At 39.9% G+C, this 22,626-nt stretch overlaps 1 protein-coding gene across 4 annotated transcripts in view; it reads left to right on the forward strand.

Annotated features, from left to right (window-relative positions):
• The window catches only part of ralgapa2 (Ral GTPase activating protein catalytic subunit alpha 2), a 328,019-nt gene that overhangs the window by 45,196 nt on the left and 260,197 nt on the right, over positions 1–22,626 (forward strand). For all 4 annotated transcript variants that reach the window (XM_055638986.1, XM_055638985.1, XM_055638987.1 and 1 more), the window contains exons 4-8: positions 4,158–4,215; positions 11,019–11,062; positions 12,980–13,157; positions 15,643–15,758; positions 20,536–20,674. In XM_055638986.1, the coding sequence (XP_055494961.1) occupies positions 4,158–4,215; positions 11,019–11,062; positions 12,980–13,157; positions 15,643–15,758; positions 20,536–20,674 (535 nt within the window). The remainder of the gene's footprint in view (positions 1–4,157; positions 4,216–11,018; positions 11,063–12,979; positions 13,158–15,642; positions 15,759–20,535; positions 20,675–22,626) is intronic.

Genomic DNA, 22,626 nt, shown 5'->3' on the forward strand with positions numbered 1-22,626 from the left:
AGTGGGGAGAGGGTGTGGAAGAAGGGTAGGAACCTTTTTAAATTTGATGTATTAAAATCATGTTTTAGTGCACTGTAGAAGTATGTGCCTACATTCCATGAAAGAATACATAACAAATGTATTAACAAAAATCTGTTCCGATATCTATTGGAATCTTCAAATCATCTGCAGAAGTGATCATCCTTTGATCTTTGAGTCTTTTGCTCGTTCCCCAAACATGTTGCTGGCCTTCAGTTCCTGGGAGTGGCTTTGCAAGCAAAAGCTGGATTTGCATTCTGCATTGCTCAGGACACAAGCTTGTCAAGACCAGCTTTACTTATTTTGTCATTTCTGAATCGAATGGATGACAAATATTTTTAGTAATTATTGAAAGACTGTTGGTATTGATTCGTACACTTTCCACCAACAACTGCTTCATTTTGTATCAATCAATGGAGGACTTTTTTGAAAAATACGATTACGCTAGGGTAGCAAGGAACTAACGGTGGACTTTCCTCAAGCAGGTACCACTAAACAATTTCTGTTTTGTAATCTGGTGCTCCACTCAAGGGGGTTTATATCTGAATACACTGGGGAATACAATTTTCATAGAGGACTGAATAATTTATTGGTAACTTAGAGCCACGTATTTCGGCATGGTGGCACAGCGATACAGTTGCAGTTGCAATGCCAGAGACCCGGGTTTGAGCCTGACTATGGGTGCGGCCTGTTCAAAGTTTGTGTATTCTCCCTGTGACCACATAGGTTTCCCCCGACAGCTCAGGTTTATCGTCCCTAGTGTGTGGAGGTTAGTGTACAGAGTGATTGCTAATCATTACAGACTCGGGGCCGAAGGGCCTGTTTTTGCGCTGTATCTCGAAAGTCTAAAGCCAATAACCTTGCTCCCCACCTGTGGATGTACAGTGCCCTGCTTCGGACAAAGACCCATCATTTATTTATTTGCCTCTGTACTCCACAATTTGAGATTTATAATAGAAAAAAAATCATGTGGTTAAAGTGCACATTGTCAGATTTTATTAAAGGGTATTTTTTATGCATTTTGGTTTCACCATGTAAAAATTCCAGCTGGGCAGCAGAACGTTTGGGACACATGGCTTCACAAATGTTTGTAATTGCTCAGGTGTGTTTAAATGTCCCTTTAAAGCAGGGGTAAGAGAGCTCTCGGCAGCCAGTCTTTCCTCCAGTCTCTCCATCACCTTTGGAAACTTTTATTGCTGTTTATCAACATGAGGAGCAAAGTTGTACCAATGAAAGTCAAAGAAGCAATTATGAGACTGAGAAACACGAATAAAACTGCCAAACCTTAGGCTCACCAAAATCAATTATTTGGAGCATCATTAAGAAGAAAAAGAGCACTGGTGAGCTTACTAATCACAAAGGGACTGGCAGGTCAAGGAAGACGTCCACAGCTGATGACAGAATTATGTTGATAATAAAGAAAAATCCCAAAACACCTGTCCGACAGATTAGAAATACTAGATGTGGATTTGTCGATGACCACTGTCCGCAGAAGACTTCATGAACAGAAATACAGAGGCTTCACTGCAAGATGCAAACCACTGGTTAGCCGCAAAAATAGGATGGCCAGGTTACAGTTTGCCAAGAAGTGATTAAAGGAGTAACCACAGTTCTGGAAAAAGGTCTTGTGGACAGAAGATTAACCTATACAGATGCTCCTCGACTTACGATGCTTCGAATTTACGATTGTGCAAAAGCAATGCACATTCTGTACTTCGAATTTTGAATTTTAACCTTTTCCCGGGCTAGTGATATGCGGTACGATAATCTCTCGTAATGCTGGGCAGTGGCAGCGAGCCGCAGCCAGCCACACGATCACGGCTGTAAACAACCCTTTACACTCGTGATCATGTCAATTACGTATCGCGTCAATTACGCAAAGGATGTAAATTATGAGAGATTCGCAAAAACTCACAGGCAGATACAGTGTCGATGTCCCAATGCCTTCTCCCACTAGTCTCGATCCTGAACACAAGAGAGCGAATGTTTGGCAGGTTATTTTCAATTTACGATGGATTTATCGGAACGTAACCCCATTGTAAGTCGAGGAGCACCTGTATCAGAATGATGACAAGAGCAAAGTATGGAGGAGAGAAGGAACTGCCCAAGATCTAAAGCATACCACTTCATCTGCGAAACACAGTTTTGGGGGTGTTATGTCCTCGGCATGTATGGCTGCTGTAGGTACTGGCTCACTTATCTTCATTGATGATACAACTGCTGACGGTAGTAGCATAATTAATTCTGAAGTGTATAGACACATCCTATCTGCTCAAGTTCATACAAATACCTCAAAACTCATTGGCCAGCAGTTCAATCTACAGCAAGACAATGATCCCAAACATACTGCTAAAGCAACAAAGGAGTTTTTCAAAGCTAAAAAAAATGGTCAATTCTTGAGTGGCCAAGTCAATTACCCGATCTGAACCCAATTGAGCATGCCTTTTATATGCTGAAGAGAAAACTGAAGTGGACTAGCCTTCAAAACAAGCATAAGCTAAAGATGGCTGCAATACAGGTCTGGTAGAGCATCACCAGAGAAGACACCCAGCAACTGGTGATGTCCATGAATCGCAGGCTTCAAGCAGTAATTGCATGCAAAGGATATGCAACAAAATACTAAATATGACTACTTTCATTTACATTACATTGCTGTGTCCCAAACGTTATGGTGCCCTGAAATGGGACTATGTATTAACACTGCTGCAAATTCCACAGGGTGAAACCAAAATGTATTAAAAGATGGCCTTTATTAAATCTGACAATGTGCACTTTAAACATCTGTAAATCATTGCTTAAATGTTATGATTTTTTTCTTTATTCTTACAAATCGGAGAGGCAAATGCCTGTGGAGTACAGAGGCAAATAAACTAAATGATGCGAGGCGCTCCAAAATCCAGCGTCCCAAACATTATGTTGGAGGTCGCAGTGTGACAACAAAGAGAGGCCACTCAACCGCTCATCGGACCCATCCCCCACAGGTGGCCGTCGCCGACCAGGTCGGGACTAGAATTAAAGTTTCCCAATATTAAACCACCACACTAAAATCTGATATGCTCATTATGCAGATGTCGCCTGAGCTGCTGCCATGTTATCTGCTTTTATGATCTTTCAAAACTTGGATAATAGTAGGAATGGACAATTTGATCTAAATAAGCCTTCCTTTAAATGCCAGTTTATATATTTGAAACCATTTAATCCGTAACATCATGCAAGTAAGTTGGCATAACATTTCATGTTTTTGTGGATCTCCCATCTTTCCCAAAGTATAAATTGTGATTTAGTTTGACACTTAGTTTTAATTGGTGCTGTGTAGGAAAGAACTGCAGATGCTGGTTTAAATCGAAGGTAGACACAAAATGCTGGAGTAACTCAGTGGGTCAGGCAGCATCTCTGGAGGGAAGGAATTGCTGCTACTCAGTGGGAACCTCATGCTCTGAGCAACAGTATGGCCGATGAAGTTCAAAGCCAAATAAAGCTTACACCATAACACATCTTTAATGCCTACAAATGTACAGATCAAATTGTTAATTTCATTACCTTGCATCACCACTTTATTCTTAATTGATTTTGTAATTTTTTTTTGGAAGGACTAAGGTATAATTTGAAGGATGAGAACAAGCTCAGTGCAGCAAAGTGGTCATTCCTTTTCTTTGGTTAGAAATGTGAACTTTGATGAATGCCAAACGTGGTATTTAGAAGCAAAAACGTTTGTGTCTGGCATCCTAAGCTGTCTAAAGTAAAGCTTGAATCTAATAACTAATTTACTTAAAGGCAGGAAAATCTATGCCTAGCCAAGATTAGTTTTGCTTCAACATACATTACTCCTTAACTAAACTTAGCTAATAAATTTGCTCTGTTTAACAGTTTGCAAAGACCTAACAATAATTTGAGAAACATCCAAACTATACTGCCGACATTGTTCTGTAGAATTAAAAGTTGTTTGTGCGATTGATGTAATTGCAGAATAAAATACACTTAAGTAATTTGTCTAATGTCAAATATAAAAATCTAATTAAATAAATCCGGAAGTAAACCTTGAATCAATTAACGTTTAAATGTGGTTATTGCGTGCTGTGGATTTAGAGGTTTTATATGGAAACCAGCTTCTCAGTTTATATCTTATTTACCTTGAACAGAAAATACTTCAACTTCTTCCTGAGAAGATCAACAATAGATGGCAATTTCACAGTATAGGTAAGAATAATTTGCAGAACACTTCTAGCCTTCAAAACATCCGGAGAACTGTGAACGATAATGTCGATATTTATTCAAATATGTTTGCTTTTAGTCTTCTATATAATTGTAATATGTGCTAGGAATCAAGTACTAAAGTGATTAGCATTTTGTATATTTTAAATATGAAGCTTTTACACTGATTAGAGCAATAATATTTGTCATGCTGTTTTGCATCCCATTATTCATTCAAAACCTACTAATGGAGTTTATTGATATTTTGAAAAGTATTTAATTTTTAATATTAAACTTGTGCTTTTAAAAAAAAAATGAAACTTTGGTGAAATCTTGTGCCTCTGTTCCCCTTAAGCAACAACAAGGATTTAATAGCGTTCCTTTGGTTTCCTTCTCTGTAACATCCTTCCTTAAATTTCATAAGCATTATAATGTTTGCCAAAGCGCTTGTTTTCTTTCCTGTTTCCATTTTCCAGCTCATTTAAGCTTTGGATATCTTTTATTTCAATGGAAAAATATGTAAACTCTTGTTTCCCAAGTGGCCTGTTAGAGTTTTTTTTTTAAAGGAGAACTTGATGTATTGTCTTATGCTGAAGATTTTCACAGTATCTTCTGTTTTTCTTACTCTTGTTGTTAAAATTCTTCCATTATATTTCGTGGAATTTTTTTCCTGTGGTCTTATCAGCTTTGCAATTAACTGCTGACTCACTAAAACAAATGACAGCTTAACAATAGATGTGACTAGATGAATAATACTTGGAAGTAGAAGGTTAGGATTAAAGGGCAGAGGTTGTTTTTTTTATTTCAGGAAGACATCTGCAATTTGAGGATTTGCTTCATAATCAGGCAACAATTGACATTAAGATGAAAGGAAAAGTTAGGACGAGTTGCAGATAAATGTTGGTTAAAGAGAAGGGTAGTATTTTGGGTTTATAGAAAGGTTAGGGTTGGAATTTGGGAGCTCCAGGTCAGAGGACTTGGCCACAAATGTTGTACTTGAGTGGGGGTGGAAAATACACAAGAGACCTCAGTTGCAAAAATCAGATTGCTTGGTTAAGTTTTATTCCATCATGACATTTAAGCATACAATATTTGAACTTGATTAAAAATCAACTTAATAATACATTGTAATTTTTCAGAGGGATGTTTGAAAATTTGAACTTAAAATCTTTCTTGAATAACCTCTGCACCAATTACAACAATTGTTATGTAAAAAAAAGTTATTTGTTTTGTGACCATAGAATGACATTGATATTTGAAATGTGGATATTTTTGCAAACCTATAAAAATGGGAAGACCATTTCCTTTTAACAAAGGGTAAGTTGGGATGTCTGTTGGTCATAGTCAGACAGCACAGAAAAGGGTCCCTCGGCCCAACTCATCCATGTCGACCAAGATACCTCATCCAAACTAGTCCCATTTTTCCTTTACCTGGCCTACATTCCTTTCAACCGTTCCTATCCATGAATCTGTCTATATCAATAAATTATACTAAAACTCTTCCCTTTGTTCTTGCGTCAGCTTTATTTTAATCTCCTTAATTTCTATCTTCAAAACGCTAGGCCACAGCCTCCCCATTTTCACACATGCAACTCACATTTTTTTCCGCGGACCGGATAAATATCTTCCCGTCGCATTTCAACCTATATTTCGCATTACTAACCTTTTAAAAACAGCTTCAAAATATTAAAAATACGAAAGTTTTCCAAGCTTTCATTTTGATGAAAGAAATTTAGACTGACGTCACATTAAACTCGCAAGGCAGAACGGGACCCTCTGCGCGGGAGGGGGACTCGCGCTCCAACCTGCTTGGCCCAGCTGGAAACCCTTGCCCCTTCCATCTCTACCCTCCTTCTCCCCCACTCTACCTCCCTCTCTCCAACCCCCTCCTTCTGCCCCTCTCCCTCTCTACCCCCCTCACCTCCCTCTACCTCTCTACCAGGCAGTGAAGAAAGCGAGTGGCGTGTTGGCCTTCATAACAAGAGGAGTTGCGCAAATGAACAAAGAGGTCCTTCTGCAGTTATATAGGGCCCTAGTGAGACCACACCTGGAATATTGTGTTTTGGTCCCCTAATTTGCGGAAGGACATTCTAGCTATTGAGGGAGTGCAGCATAGGTTCATAAGGTTAATTCCTGGGATGGCGGGACTGTCATATTCTGACAAAATGGAGCGGCTGGATTTGGAATTTAGAAGGATGAGAGGAGATCTTATTGAAGCATATAAGATTATCAAGGGCTTGGACACACTAGAGACAGGAAACATGTTCCCGATGTTGGGGGAGTCCAGTACCAGGGACCACAGTTTAAGGATATGGAATAAGTCATTTAGAACAGAGATGAAGAAACACTTTTTCACACAGAGTTGTGAGTCTGTGGAATTCTCTCTCAGAGCGGTGGAGGCCGGTTCTCTGGATACTTTCAAGAGAGAGCTTGAAAGGGCTCTTAAAGATAGCGGTGTCAGGGGATATAGGGAGAACGCGGGAACAGTCTGATTGTGGATCAGCCATGATCACATTGAATGGCAATGCTGGCTTGACTGGAATACTCCTGCACCTATTGTCTACCCACTCCCCCTCCACCCCCGTACAAGGGGCACTACCGCTGGAACATGTTCATCCCCGCTCGGCCCCACTGAGACCAGCTCCTTCGGCTCCGCTCGAAGAGGTGAGGGAGGGATTGGGGGAGTAGAGGAGAGGAAAAAAATCCTGGGGACTTGAGCAGGGAGTGTGGGGGGGATTGAGGGAGAGGAGGGGGTAGGGAGAGATGTTCAAACGTCTACACTCCCTCTCACGCCCCCTCCCTCTCTACCTCCCTCTCCCTCCCTCTCTTCCCCCCCTCACCTCCCTCTCCTTCTCTACCCCCCTCACCTCCATCTCCCTCTCTATCCCCTCCCTCTCTACCCTCCTCACCTCTCCCTCCCTCCCACTTGGTCTAGTGTCTTTTAAATTTTGTTCTTATTCTTGCCTTACCTACTTCCTCTGGTATCCTTGCTCCGTATACTGATCACTGTTTGTGTGAAGAGGTTGCCCCTCAAGTTCCCATCAAATCTACATCCTCTGACAGTAAACCCATGCCCTTTAATTCTTGACTTGAGGAAAATGGCTGAGTGCATCCACCCTATTCCTCTCGTGATTTTATACACTTCTCCCTATAACTCAGGCCCTCAAGTCCAGGCAATATCTTTATTTATCTTATCTATACTCTTTTCAGCTTCAAAACTGAACACTTGTGTGGCCTCCAAGTTATCCACTTGTCAGAAACAACATTTTGCAGAATTCTGACATAAAAATCGAAATTGCTTTAACTATATGGCAAGTTGAGCAATGTCTGTGGAGTCGGACTATAGACGTACGTTCAGAACGCCTATCTTGCTTTCTTCAAAAAAAATGCTTCCTAACCTGAATATTTAGACCACTTTCTGTTTTATTACTGGTTTCCTGTGTTTACTTTAGTTTACTTTAGTGTAGAGATACAGAAAGAAAACGGGTCCTTCAGCCCACTGTGTCCAGGCCGACCAGTGGTCCCCGCACACTAACACTATCCTGCACGGCATCGGGACAATTTACATTTATACCAAGCCAATTAACCTACAAATCTGCACGTCCTTGGAGTGTGTTAGGAAACTGGAGAAAACCCACACAGATCACTGGGAGAACATACAATCTCCGTACGGACAAGCACGCACAGTCATGATCGAACCCAGGTTCCTGGCGCTGTAAGGCAGCAATTCTACCGATGCGGCATCATGCTGTCCTTATTTGCTTAATTCTAGAGTAAATGCCTTGGTTCAGATTATGGATTCTAATCTCATGTTTGGTGTTATCTACATTGACTTCTGTTTCAAATGCTGTTGGAGTGTTACTGTTTGGAGATTCCAAATTAGACAAATTGTTGAACTAGTCATGTGGGCAAAAGATATTGCATGAACCTAATTGAAGAGAGAAACATTTTCGAGAGTTTCTTGGCAACATACCTACTTACAAACTACAAATAAACACAAAGTATGTGCTATAACTCCAGGATAAGCGCTGAACTAAGAAAACCAAACCCAAAACAAAAGTATTGTCTAACTTAATACACTAATTTACAATAAATTACTCCATATGCAAAAAACAAAACAAAACACCTACCTACATATCAATTAGCTCCGTTAAAAAAAAAGAATCCAGCAGATGCAAGTATATCATTGGGGTTATCAAGTGGGCACCTCCCTTCATTGGTGTTTCGTTGAGTTAGGCTTACGAGACCTCAGGAAATCTCAACAGTGGTTCTGGCATCCTAGAACAAATCCCCTCAATTCCTCCTCTCACCACCTATACTACCAGTATTGACTAAATAAAGGAAGCTGCAGCCAATTAGCTCCCTCTAACAAATGGTAAACACCTGCATCCCATCTTCCACTAGTCCTAGTCCATCATTAAGCTTGTAACACCACAAATATCACCCTTGCATAAGGCCGGGATACACTTGCACAGACTACAATTACAAAGAAGCGTACAAACTGCATGTCATAAGTTTCCTTTCTACCCCCAACTGACTTTCATCTCCACCAAATCCACTTACTGTCTTGCTCTGCTGCCTCTGACATTTGCTTTACAGCCTGACACAAACTCTGTCCGCGAATTCCAAGCTCTCCAAATAGCGACATGGTTGATCTCGCTATGAAACCTCCACAACCCACCTCTACAGGATGTACTCTTGCTCTGCATCCTCGCCGCTCACCTTCTGCCAACTCTGCATAGCTAAGCCTTTTCCTTTCATAAGCCCCATCCACTAAGTTCTCCCAAGGCACTGTCAGATCTATAAAATACACTGAATAGTTCAGTCTGAAGAAGGGTTTCAGCCCGAAACGTCGCCTATTTCCTTCGCTCCATAGATGCTGCTGCACCCGCTGAGTTTCTCCAGCACTTTTGTGTACCTATAAAATACACTATCCGCTGCCTAACTGACCATAACACTACATCAGGCCTCAAACTAGTAGTAATTTATTTCCTGCGAAACAACAGGCTTTCCTCCTAAATCTACCCGCATCTCCCAATCATTGGCTCCCTGTGACTAGTCTGACTCATACCTATCTGCAAACGTCCCTCATCCACCTTTCTCTACCTCACGGACAAAATCAATCGCTACACTCACAGTCCTGATTCCTACTTACTATTCTTGTTATTATTTTTAATTGTAACAATTCAGGAATTCACAGAAATATGACTACATTTCTGGCTGGTATAGCAAAGTACCATCGAACTGATTTGTTTGAAATATGGTACAAAATAGAAAATTGTGAATGGTTTGAGGAAAACCTTCCAAGACTGCAGAAAATAGGAAATGTCATCTCCAGGACTGTGTGCTTGGACTATTTTTGTTCAAGAATCAAGTGTGTTTAATTGTCTGGGGCATAAAAACAATTGCATTCTTACTTGCTGCAGTTTAGCAGCCCCACTTACACAATGACACACTTAATCGATATTTGTAATCAATAATAGAATAAACTAATAAGTAATGCAAGGTAACCAGGCCATAATAATACAAAACACAATACAGTACTTATTGCAACCAAAAATGGTTCCTAGTAGAGCATAGTTACTGGGGTAAGGTTGTGATTAGTGTTATGTAGCATTGAACAGTCTTTAACGGTTGCTGAGAAGTAGTTGGTCTAGAACCCGATTACCAATCTCCCTCCTGTACGCTGACTCATCATTACCCGATAACGGCGGTATAATTGGCGAATTTATAGGTGGCATCGGAACTGTGTCTGACTACACTTAACTATTTAGGCTCAGAAAATTTGAAAAATTCACATCTGCAGGTTGATTGGCTTGTAAAGCTAATAACACATGAAATAATGAAAATCCAAAATATTTAAGGAGGTTTGCAGAGTTAGGGGATATTTAGAAATACATTCAATATTTTGATAGGTGGGCTAAGAAATCTTTTTTTCCCCTGAAAGTTCAAGGAACAATGGATTGAAGAGCAAGCTACCTCAGAAAATAAATGCATTGATTGTTAAAAGTAGCCCAGATCTGCCAGTTGAGAACAGATGTTGTCTTTATCAATGTCACCATGCAGAGATTCATGATTCCTTGATGAAATATAAGTCTCGACCCTTGGGGAGAAACTGGTCTCAGGCTGTATGTACGGTATCCATTAAACTTGCAGAGTCAAACAGAAGGGTGCAAACTTCCACATATTTTCATGCATATGGATTGAGAAATCTGCTTAATCTGTACCAAATCTAAATCCACTGGAGCATTTGGTTTAATAAAAGGTTTTGGTACTTTAAACGATCTCTACTCATTGAAAAGACATTCTTCACTTTCTGCAGTGGTGCACTGTAGTAAAGTGCTTTTTCCTTAGTAATCTCTGGATGTTAAACAAACTGTAATTGCACAGAGGCTCATAAATTCTGTTTAAAATCTGAAACTTAATCTTGACCGTTTACCCTTGTATTAATCATTACAATGACATGTGATCCAATGTGATGGCTGGAAGGAGTGGTGTGAGGAGAGCAGGAGGACCCAAAGGAACTTTTTATCTGAACTGGGTAGACACAAAATGCTGGAGTAACTCAGCGGGTGAGGCAGCATCTATGGAGAGAAGGAATTGGCGAGTTTTCGGGTCGAGACCCTTCTTCAACTGATTTAATTGGAATAATTGAAATAATATAGATGATTAATTCATGTATCCTTGTATAATAAACAGTGAGGACTATTTGAGAATTAATTTGGGTATTTTTGTGCTTTGCAGAAAAATATTATTCATTGCTTATTATTTATAATTGCAAAGTTGATTTTCATTTTTCAACAAAATAGGCTCAATTTTGAAGAAACTTCTGCACACTGGAAATTCTGTTAAGGTAAGAAATGTAATTTGTTTGACGAGATGGTTTCCTTTTATATTTTTTTCGTACCCAACAATTTTGTGTTTTTCTTGAGATTATTTATTTGATAAATATTTTGAAGCTTAATTTGGAACTGAGGTTTGTGAGAGTGATCCGTAATAATTGACTGTATTTTGTGAGTGCCTCAAACTCTTCGTCTTAACTGAAATGCTTGTCCATGTGACAAAGTCCCAACATCATTAGGGATGAGTGTATGACCAGCTATGCTGAATGTTCATAGCACGTGGAAGTCTCTCAACTGATTTGTTTTGAGAAAGAAACAATAAACCTCTTAGCGTAACTAGTCTTTGGGTATAGAACAAAATACTGGAGTAACTCAGCGGAACAGGCAGCATCTCTGGAGAGAAGTAATGGGTGGCGATTCGGGTCGAGGCCCTTCTTCAGTCTTTGGGTATGTCTTAACTGAAAGTTTAAAATTTGGTTATGAAAATATCAAAGAGTGATAGTTTTAAGGTTGCATTTGAAATTTGCTATGTATTAAGATTATTAAATCTATTATTCATCTGGTCGGTAGTTGTCTTGATCATGACCTCCCTACATGCGTATTCAATGTCGTGACTATTGAAGGCCAATATCCCATGCGGTCCTAGCCAAGTTCTCAACGTGTTGTCAACCTCAAGGATTTATGGACGTACAAGTTTCCCTCTGTTCCGCAATTCTTTCTTGGACCCGAGCATTCATGGTTTATATTCTCGCCTCATTAGCACTTAAAATGTATCACCTTTTTCTGATTCAATCCCATCTGCTACTTTTCAGCCCATTTCGTTAACGTGCTATATATTGTAATAATTAAATCGAAACAAAACAAATAAAAGTTTAACTACGCTTCTTGATAATTCTCAACAACTAGAATGGTCAAATCGTATATTAATGCCCCTGTCCCACTTAGGAAACCTGAACGGAAAAACCTCTGAAGATTTTGTGCCCCACCCAAGGTTTCCGTTCGGTTCCCGGAGGTTTTTGTCAGTCTCCCTACCTGCTTCCACTACCTGCAACCTCCAGCAACCTCCGGGAACCGCACAGAAACCTTGGGCGGGGTGCAAAGTCTCCAGAGGTTTCTGTTCAGATTTCCTAAGTGGGACAGGGTCATTAGTTACCCCATTTAGGATTAATCTTCCAAGGTAAAGATGACTGAGTGAAGGTTTTTTAAATTATATGGGTGGGGGTAGTTGTTAAGGTAGATAAAATACAGTAAACCATCTTTTTAATGGACCACTTTATAACAGATTTTGGTTATAGCAGATGGACCTACCGACAGATGCCGATGCCAAATCAGCTCGTGGCGCCAACTTGGTTGTTCGCCTGTGCTGTCCCAGCATGTGAAGCCCCCCCCCCCCCTGGTCAGTCACATACATAGCTCCCCGTGTCCCTCACCCTGGCCAGTCACAGCCCTGGCCGGTCTCTCAGCCTCGGTCACCCCCTGGCTCTTGCCTCTCATGGCTGCTTGCAGCACCAGCCTCCCATACCACCCCTGGCTCATGCTGCTGCCCCCATCTTGCACCGCCTCCCCATCCGCTTTCAGGCCAAACTTACCGCCACCACCAGTCCACACAGTTTCCTCGGTTGCTTCCAATGCATGCCTGCCACCAGCACTGCCAACCCTTACCTGCATTCTGGCCGCCCACTTGGGCATCATCTTACACCCTGTATATGCTTTAGGATTTTGGTAAATAGGGTAATGTATCCCAATGCAACTCTGTTTAACTTTTGACCACAATGTGTAAATTGTACAAAATATTAATGGAAACAAAAAATCCCTAATTTTTGATAGATTGTATGGGAAAAAAAAGCGATTAAATTTGCTCCTGATCATGGCAATCCGAATCTAGATGAAATTTAGCTTATACTTTGTGATTTTTTTTTCCCCCCCAGATAAGATGTGAAGGAATTCGCCTCTACCTACTTTGGCTTCAAGCACTGCAAGAGAACTCTTCTGATGAACAGCTGACATTGTTTGCGTGTCTTGTTCCTGGTTTCCCAGCTGTTTCATCGCAAATTGGTCCATGTACTTTAGATACTCTTATAAATCCTTCTTACAATATATCTGATGGTTAGTAATAGAGTCTAATCCAAATTAGACTAAACAATGCAGTTAGTGCTTAATGTGCCAGGCAGATGAAAAATCAATGCATGCAATGTCCAAGATTAATCCACTAACCATAATCATTGCTCAGTTTTATTTCAGTGCAATTCTATAGAGAGTTGGGAAATGAGTTAATTCTGAATATACAGCCTCCAACATTTTAGTGCAACTGCAGTAAACATGTGGCCAGACTAAATTTGTGGTTAACTGCCCAAGAACATTTTGCATGACAGTTTTGCCATGGTCTTGTGTCGAAGCTTGGAGTAAAGTTTTAGCAATTTTTGTACAGCATTGCCCTGACCAAATCCAGATTGATTACTCTTGGGTGCTGTGTTGATGGAAGTTGCATTGTTTTGCTGATTAAAGTCAAAATGGAAGTGGTGGGAATTGGCTTGCTTGTTGGCTTTGTTCTGCTTGGTGCGGTTGATATACATAGAAACATAGAAATTAGGTGCAGGAGTAGGCCATTCGGCCCTTCGAGCCTGCACCGCCATTTAATATGATCATGGCTGATCATCCAACTCCGTATCCCGTACCTGCCTTCTCTTCATACCCTCTGATCCCCTTGGCCACAAGGGCCACATCTAACTCCCTCTTAAATATAGCCAATGAACTGGCCTCAACTACCCTCTGTGGCAGAGAGTTCCAGAGATTCACCACTCTCTGTGTGAAAAAGGTTCTCCTCATCTCGGTTTTAAAGGATTTTCCCCCTTATCCTTAAGCTGTGACCCCTTGTCCTGGACTTCCCCAACATCTGGAACAATCTTCCTGCATCTAGCCTGTCCAACCCCTTAAGAATTTTGTAAGTTTCTATAAGATCCCCTCTCAATCTCCTAAATTCTAGAGGGTATAAACCAAGTCTATCCAGTCTTTCTTCATAAGACAGTCCTGACATCCCAGGAATCAGTCTGGTGAACCTTCTCTGCACTCCCTCTATGGCAATAATGTCCTTCCTCAGATTTGGAGACCAAAACTGCACGCAATACTCCAGGTGTTTAACAAGACAAGTGTCTACTCCTGGGTAATAATTTTGCAATGATAGATTTGTGATATCATCTGATCCTGTAGCCATCGTTGTGATCCGGTGTTTTATTGGCACTGATTGACAGCTCAATTTTAATCACTCCTAGTCGCACTCATGATATGCTAAATAGACTCTTCAGTGATCATTGAACCCGACTTGATTATAATACTAGCATGTTCGACCAAGAGACCGTAAACTGCGATGGAATCCCATTCTGTTAGTGCTGTTGACAAAAATCATCTTGCGAATACTTTGTTTTGAACCTACTCGCTCTACTCCAATAGTATTGCTGAACCACAAGATGGCAAGTGAAGACAGGACCTGGTGACTTACCAATACTGCCTTGACCAAATGAGGGCCAGATTGGTGAAATTGGGGTTAAATTAATTTTCAGCTTTTGCACATTCTGCAAACCTGCTCTGACAGTTATATCTATCAAATGTTGGTCAGCTTGGTCAGTAGAAGAGTTACTTAATCACTTGTGTTGACTGTCAAATTCCCCCAGAATAATACTTGTGCCCCTGCTCACCCTGTTCTGCTCAACATGAAGTATTAATGCATCTATTGAGGAAGGATAATAGATAAAACCAAGAGGAGGCCATGCTCATTTTTCATGAGATGCCACAAGTTTTAAGTTCAATGTTGAGGATCTAAAGGCTGCCTCGTCCTAATTGTTTACCTTGGTGCTGTCAGGTTTGGACACACCTAGGGATGGTGATGGAGTCTAATCCAATAGTGGTTTTGTGAGTGGTTTTTGTGTCGGGCCATCGTGAATGTTAATCTTGCAGCCCCTGAGCAAAGGCCAACCTGTCGAGGAACTCGCCAGATCAGGCAGCCTCTGTGGTGAGAAATGGACAGACAACATTTAGGGTTGGGACCCTTCATCAGTACCTCCACAGATGCTTCCTAACTCGTTCATTTCCTCCATCTTTTTGCTCAAGATTTCAGCATCTTGCAGCTCCCATTTGCCTAGCACCTCCTGTTCACACCTCATTCAAGTCTCTAATGCCAGTAATGTTCTGTATCTAACACCGAAAACAAAGCGCTTCTATTTTGATCGGCTTCTAAAAAGTGAACATGTGGGATGTCGTAAACATATCACCTTCCAGCCACTATTTCTGGCAGTTCTTCTACTCCTGGTTAATTGCTGTTAAATTCTTTTCAATTTTTTTCTTGCTAAAATGGAGAACTATGGAAAGAAGCCCCTGTTTCCTTGGTACTAAAATAATGGGTTATTTAGCTACCATGTGATCTTTTCATGCAAGGGATTTGTGTTTAAGTCTTAAGATTAGGGTTCTGTTAGCACTGTAGCTGAAGTGTACACTCCGGTTTATGTAGCTAATAGAAATAAACTTTGAAATGTATTTTTAATTTGACGTTTTAATTAATGGGAACAATTGCATTGAAATATTATTCTTTTTAACTCAGTAAAAATTGCTGCAGAAGATATTACTCCCCTGTTACCTTCGGTTTTGGGAGAAAAGATATCGGAAGACCAGACTTCATATATACTTCAAATTGTTTTGAAGTACATGGTCATTCAGGTACATGCAGAATGATCATATCATTTGTAAACTATTCCACTTTGTTCACAGTGAATGCTTCTCTGTTGTAGATGCTGCTTCTCATGTGAGATTTCAAACCAAGAGTTTAGAAATGTCATACTGTAATTTTGAAAAAGAGCAGAGGAATTGTAAGAATTCTCCACCATTTGGGAAAGTTACAGCCTACTCTATCTTTTTTTAAAACCTGCTCAAATTATTTTTTTTCTTGAGTTCAAGTCTCAGCCTTGAACTGATATAATAATTAGGCATCCACAGACTCTTTTTGGTAATGATTTATAGCCGCTGAATGAAGAAATTTCTCTTGTTTGTAATTGTCGACCCCTTAACTAAAGATTTCTACAGCTATATTAATAGCAAAAGGATAACGAGGGATAAAATTGGTCCATTGGAGAGAGAGTGGGCAGCTATCTGCAGAGCCAAAAGAGATGGGGGAGATATTGAACAATTTATTTTCTTCGGTATTCACCAAGGACAAGGATATTGAATTATGTGAGGTAAGGGAAACGAGTAGAGTAGCTATGGATACTATGAGTTTCAAAGTAAAAGAAGTACTGACACTTTTGAAAAATATAAAAGTGGATAAGTCTCCAGGTACTGACAGGATATTCCCTAGGACATTGAGGGAAGTTAGTGTAGAAATAGCCGGGGCTATGACAGAAATATTTCAAATGTCATTAGAAAAGGGAATAGTCCCCGAGGATTGGCGTACTGCGCATGTTGTTCCATTGTTTAAAAAGGGTTCTAAGAGTAAACCTAGCAATTATAGACCTGTTAGTTTGACTTCAGTGGTGGGCAAATTAATGGAAAAGATACTTAGAGATAATATATATAAGCATCTGGATAACCAGGGTCTGATTAGGAACAGTCAACATGGATTTGTGCCTGGAAGGTCATGTTTGACTAATCTTCTTGAATTTTTTGAAGAGGTTACTAGGGAAATTGACGAGGGTAAAGCAGTGGATGTTGTCTATATGGACTTTAGTAAGGCCTTTGACAAGGTTCCTTATGGAAGGTTGGTTAAGAAGGTTATACTGTTGGGTATAAATGCCGGAATAGCAAGATGGATTCAACAGTGGCTGAATGGGAGAAGCCAGAGGGTAATGGTGGATGGCTGTTTGTCGGGTTGGAGGCAGGTGACTAGTGGGGTGCCTCAGGGATCTGTGTTGAGTCCTTTGTTGTTTGTCATGTACATCAATGATCTGGATGAAGGGGTGGTAAATTGGATTAGTAAGTATGCAGATGATACCAAGATAGGGGGTGTTGTGGATAATGAAGAGGGTTTCCAAAGTCTACAGAGTGATTTAGGCCATTTGGAAAAATGGGCTGAAAGATGGCAGATGGAGCTTAATGCTGATAAATGTGAGGTGCTACACCTTGGCAGGACAAATCAAAATAGGACGTACATGGTAAATGGTAGGGAATTGAAGAATACAGTTGAACAGAGGGATCTGGGAATAACTGTGCATAGTTCCTTGAAGGTGGAATCTCATATAGAAAGGGTGGTAAAGAAAGCTTTTGGTATGCTAGCCTTTATAAATCAGAGCATTGAGTATAGAAGCTGGGATGTAATGTTAAAATTGTACAGGGCATTGGTGAGACCAAATCTGGAGTATGGTGTACAATTTTGGTTGCCCAATTATAGGAAGGATGTCAACAAAATAGAGAGAGTACAGAGGAGATTTACTAGAATGTTGCCTGGGTTTCAGCAACTAAGTTACAGAGATAGGTTGAATAAGTTAGGTCTTTATTCTCTGGAGCGCAGAAGGTTAAGGGGGGACTTGATAGAGGTCTTTAAAATGATGAGAGGGATAGACAGAGTTGATGTGGACAAGCTTTTCCCTTTGAGAATAGGGAAGATTCAAACGAGAGGACATGACTTCAGAATTAAGGGACAGAAGTTTAGGGGTAATATGAGGGGGAACTTCTTTACTCAGGGAGTGGTAGCGGTGTGGAATGAGCTTCCAGTGGAAATGGTGGAGGCAGGTTCATTGGTATCATTTAAAAATAAATTGGATAGGCATATGGATGAGAAGGGAATGGACGGTTATGGTATGAGTGCAGGCAGGTGGGACTAAGGGAAAAAAAGTTGTTCGGCACGGACTTGTAGGACCGAGATGGCCTGTTTCCGTGCTGTAATTGTTAAATGGTTATATGGTTAATCTGAGATTAGTTCCTATCTTTTCAAATTCTTCAGGTAGCATCAACTCTGACAGTCACTCTCGCAATGTTTGTGTCAACGAGATGCTCTTGATTCTTCCAAATTCCTGTGATTGTTGGCAAATCTGATTTGATCACACCTCGTATTGAATCTGAATTATAATGGCACAGAAAAACGTCATTTAGCTTGAGAGTCAAAGCAGATTTATCAGCTGTGTAATTCTGCTATTTGCACATGCACTGTATATTCTCTCTTGAGCATGTTGCCAAATGTTGTTGCTCGTTCCCAGAGTAGAAACAAATTTCCTTTGGTTATCCTAATGAAACCAATTGTACTCTTGCATCAGATCTCATCTTTGCCTTCTTTATTTCATGTAAGATAACGCAACCTTTAGAAATTGACATTTATGCAATGTGCTGGAATAACTCAGCGGGTCAGGCAGCATCTCTAGAGAAAAAGGGTAGGTGATATTTTCGACGCCTTTGCCTGACCCACTGAGTTACTCCAGCACTTTGTGTCTATCTTTGGTATAAAGCAGCATCTGCAGTTCTTTGTTTCTACTGTTTATACACTTGGTCACTGTTGTGAAAATCATTGATTTCACCTGATTTTCTTTTTGGCCACAATGCATCAATCTACATTTCTCTGTATTAAATTTCATCTGCACCTTCTACTGTTTGTCATCCAAAATTTAGAAATTTTACACTGCACACATATTAAATTATTAATACCCATATTACTTTTTTTTAAACTGTTGACTTTTGGACAACACTGCTCTCTATTATCCTCAGTCTAAAACATGACCATTCACCACTACATTGCTTTTAAACTTTAAAACCAATTTCACTATTATTATTTTCTTCTCCCGTGATTTTAACAGCCATGTGGTCGTTATCCTTTATCAACTTTTTTTTAAACCAATTATTGCACCCCCCCCCCCCCCCCCCCCCCCACCATTTTTATTTCACCTGGTTTTTTTTAAGCTTCCCCACAGCTCAGATTAACCAACATGATCTGAAGTTGTCAGACATGTTCTTGTAACCATTTCTAAGCCTTTACCATGTTCCAGTCCTCTGGGGGAACATCCTCTGTACGTAATTGAATACGTATGGATTAAGTCCTCTGGAGCCTTCGCCCCCACTTTCAATAGCCACATAGGATGCATCTCATCTGGGCCAGTCTTCTTTTGAGCATTGACTGGTCCCTCAGAATCAGTGTTTACTCTACTGTTTATCTTTACCTACTTTATGTTTACTGACATTTTGACATTATCTGGGCAATCAGTTGAGTGAAATCTGTGTCATAATCCCTGTAAGACATGTGTATCCTGAAGAGTGGAGATCAAAATTTAACATTCCTAAGTTTCGTCTCTCTGAGGCCCTGTACTTTTGTAGCAAATTTGTCTTACCCCTGACCTGTAGCTCCATTACATTGCATGTGCTGTTTACCTTCCCAGTTGCTTTCTAAAAAAAATGGATAACCTCAATTATTTTTCACATCTCGCTTAATTTGCCAGTATTTATTTACAGTCCCTGTGCCCTTCCAGCTTCCTTAGTTTTGTAGTTTTGTACTCTCACTGAATGGGAATACTTTGCATGTGGTCCCTTCAGGCAAATTATAAATATTGATAATAAACATGTAGATGCCAGAAGTGGTCATGACACCCCACTGGTAACACTCTGCCAAACTGAAAATGTCCATTTACTTCTGGAAATAAATCTGAGGCCAGAGTTTATTTTTGTATAAATATAACACTGGTTGTATGGTGTGTCCCACAGCCTTACTATTAGCAACACATTACAGAGATAGAGAAGCATGATCTGATCCGGGCCGCCACATTAATAAAATAATGAATTGGTGGCATCCTATTAGAGATATTCCCTTTCTTCTACACACCCTCTCCTATCTTCTTTGCTACTTAAACTAGCCTGCTTTCTCTTTTCCAATTCTGACAAAGGATATTAGACCTGAAATGTTAACTTTTATTTCCACAGTCCCGAATGTTCACAGCATTTTCTGTTTATATTTTAATATTTCCAGCAGCAGAAATTATTTATTTCTCTGTCTGTGTCTGTGTCATCTTGCAAGTACTCGAATATAATTTGTGTCTTGATTCCATTTAACAACCTTTCATGTAGCTCTTTTGAAAGGTTTTTGAAAATCCAGACACAATGAATCAGTTGGTTTTCCTCCTTATCTACTCAGCTAGTTGCATTAACCTCTAAATTTGTCAGTTTTCATCTCCCATTCATAATGAACCAGCATGAATTGTTTAATTTAAAGAAAAAATCCCGTATTATTATTACTTTATGGTTTGTTTTATTTTCCCTGATAACTGACGTTGGGCTAGGTATATTATTTTGGCTAATATAAGTTACTTTCTTTTTTCACTGCATGATGTAAGTTGGGAAGGTCTATCTGTGGAATGTCCATTGGATATGCATTGTGTGGGAAAGGATTGTGGGGAAACTGAATTGACTTCAAGTAGCCGATAATTGTGGGTCTTTCTCTTTTTTTTTTAAAAGCTATTGTGCACCGTTTTAGGAAATAATTGCTGCCATTACCTAATCAAAGCTTTGTTCTCTTCCCAACTTGAAGGCCGCAAGCTTGGAATGGAAGAATAAGGAAAAACAAGAAAGTGGTTTCAAATTTCTTTTTGCCTTATTTAAGAAATTCTACCTTTCCCATTTATTTCCGTCCTTCACAAAATTTACCAATCTTTACAATCCTGTACTTGGTGAGTATAATAATCATTAACATCAGCTAATAACATCATTATCTATCAATAAATGATAGAAGTAAATCTGTTTTAAGTTGGAGACTGCATTTGCTGGAATCTTGAGTAAAACACACTAGTGGAACTCAGCGTTTTAAGTTATTTGCTTTTACATTCTCACATGTTTATCCTTGGTGTACACAAAGAAGTGCCAATCACAAATATAAAACTACCCAAGAAAAACAGTATTTTTGTTTGCTATGTAGGCATTGCTGGCAAGCCCAGTGTTTATTAACTATTACTTAGTGGTGGTGGTGGTGGCAACTGAGCAGCTCACTAGGTCATTTTTAGGCATTTTAGACTTCAATCTAGTGTAGTTCTGGTGTCACTTGTTGCCAGAACAATTTGGATTGCAAACTTCATCCCCAAAATAGAGTTAGTGAACCAGATCAGTTTTAAGTTTCTGTGGTTAACAATACTATCATTAGTTTATTGCTCTTTCTTCCAAATTCCATATCATTAACAATTTAAATTCCAAAACTACTAAGATGGGATGAGAACTTGTGCGTCTGTATTGTTAATTCAAGACTCTAGGTTACAAGTTGGGCAACTTAACACTGGGCGGAATGTGGTGCAGTCGTAGTTACAGCCTTACAGCGCCAGAGACCCGGGTTCAATCCTGACAACAGAGTTTGTACGTTGTCCCCGTAACCGTGTGGGTTTTCCCTGAGTGCTCCCATTTCCTCCCAGACTCCAAATACGTACAGGTTTATAGGGTAATTGGCTTCAGTGAAAATTGCAAATTGTCCCAAGTGCATAGGATTGTGCTAATGTGCAGGAATTACTGGTCGCCGTGGACTCAGTGGGCCAAAGGGCTTGTTTCTGCACTGTATGTCTAAACTAAACAGCTGCAGCACTACCATTATCCGAACAATGTTTATGCGATAATATTTGGCCAAATATTGATCCTGCACTTTATCGTCTGTTGAAGTCTAAACACGAGACCCTTGCCATGTCATATATGACTGTTGCGTCCCGATCCATTTACTTTGTATTCTTAGTTAATATTAGATTGTTTGTGGTTTGATGTGACTGAGATCATCTGAGAAGATAATTTCATATTGAAAACTCAATTTCCATTTTTAGTATGCGTTACTTGGATATCTTGGGGTTGAGCAAACATGTATGTTAGCAACAAATATCAGTATATTTCAGCTCTGAAGTCTTGTTAGCTCCGAATAGCGCAAAATACATTATGACTATTTCAAATTTCAGAATGGAGTTGCTTTTATGTAGGTATATCCAGCATGTCATTCACAAGAAAAAGTCCATAGACAATAAATTGTAAAAAGAAGAAAATACAGGAATTCAGCACCTTTCATCACTGGATGGACCATAGCATTTCATAACCAATGAAGTTCTTCTAAAGTAGAAAGTAGTTGAGGCCAGTTCATTGGCTATATTTAAGAGGGAGTTAGATGCGGCCCTTGTGGCTAAAGGGATCAGGGGGTATGGAGAGAAGGCAGGTACAGGATACTGAGTTGGATGATCAGCCATGATCATATTGAATGCCGGTGCAGGCTCGAAGGGCTGAATGGCCTACTCCTACACCTATCTTCTATGTTTCTAAAATGTATTAATGCAAGAAATATTGAAGCCAATTTGCACTTGGCAAGATTCTGCAAGCATGATTGTATGATTAATGATTAATCTGTTTTAGCAGTTTTGAGGGAGGGATATGTACTGCAAATTCAGCTGTTCAAGTTCGAAATTCTTATACCTTTAATGAATGAATGAATGACTGACTGAATGAATTATACTTTATTGTCACATTGTATCTCTGTTGAAGCAGTGCAGAAAAATTCCGACAATCCGCTATCCAACTATTCGGAAATTGTGATAGATCAGCATCTGGCTCAGAGCAGCCGTTCCCGTGGTTCACGCGATCTATGAAAGTCCTGAGTGTGCTGGAC

The sequence above is a fragment of the Leucoraja erinacea genome, chromosome 8 (assembly GCF_028641065.1).
Source record: "Leucoraja erinacea ecotype New England chromosome 8, Leri_hhj_1, whole genome shotgun sequence".
In the NCBI taxonomy this organism is placed as follows: Eukaryota; Metazoa; Chordata; class Chondrichthyes; order Rajiformes; family Rajidae; genus Leucoraja; species Leucoraja erinaceus.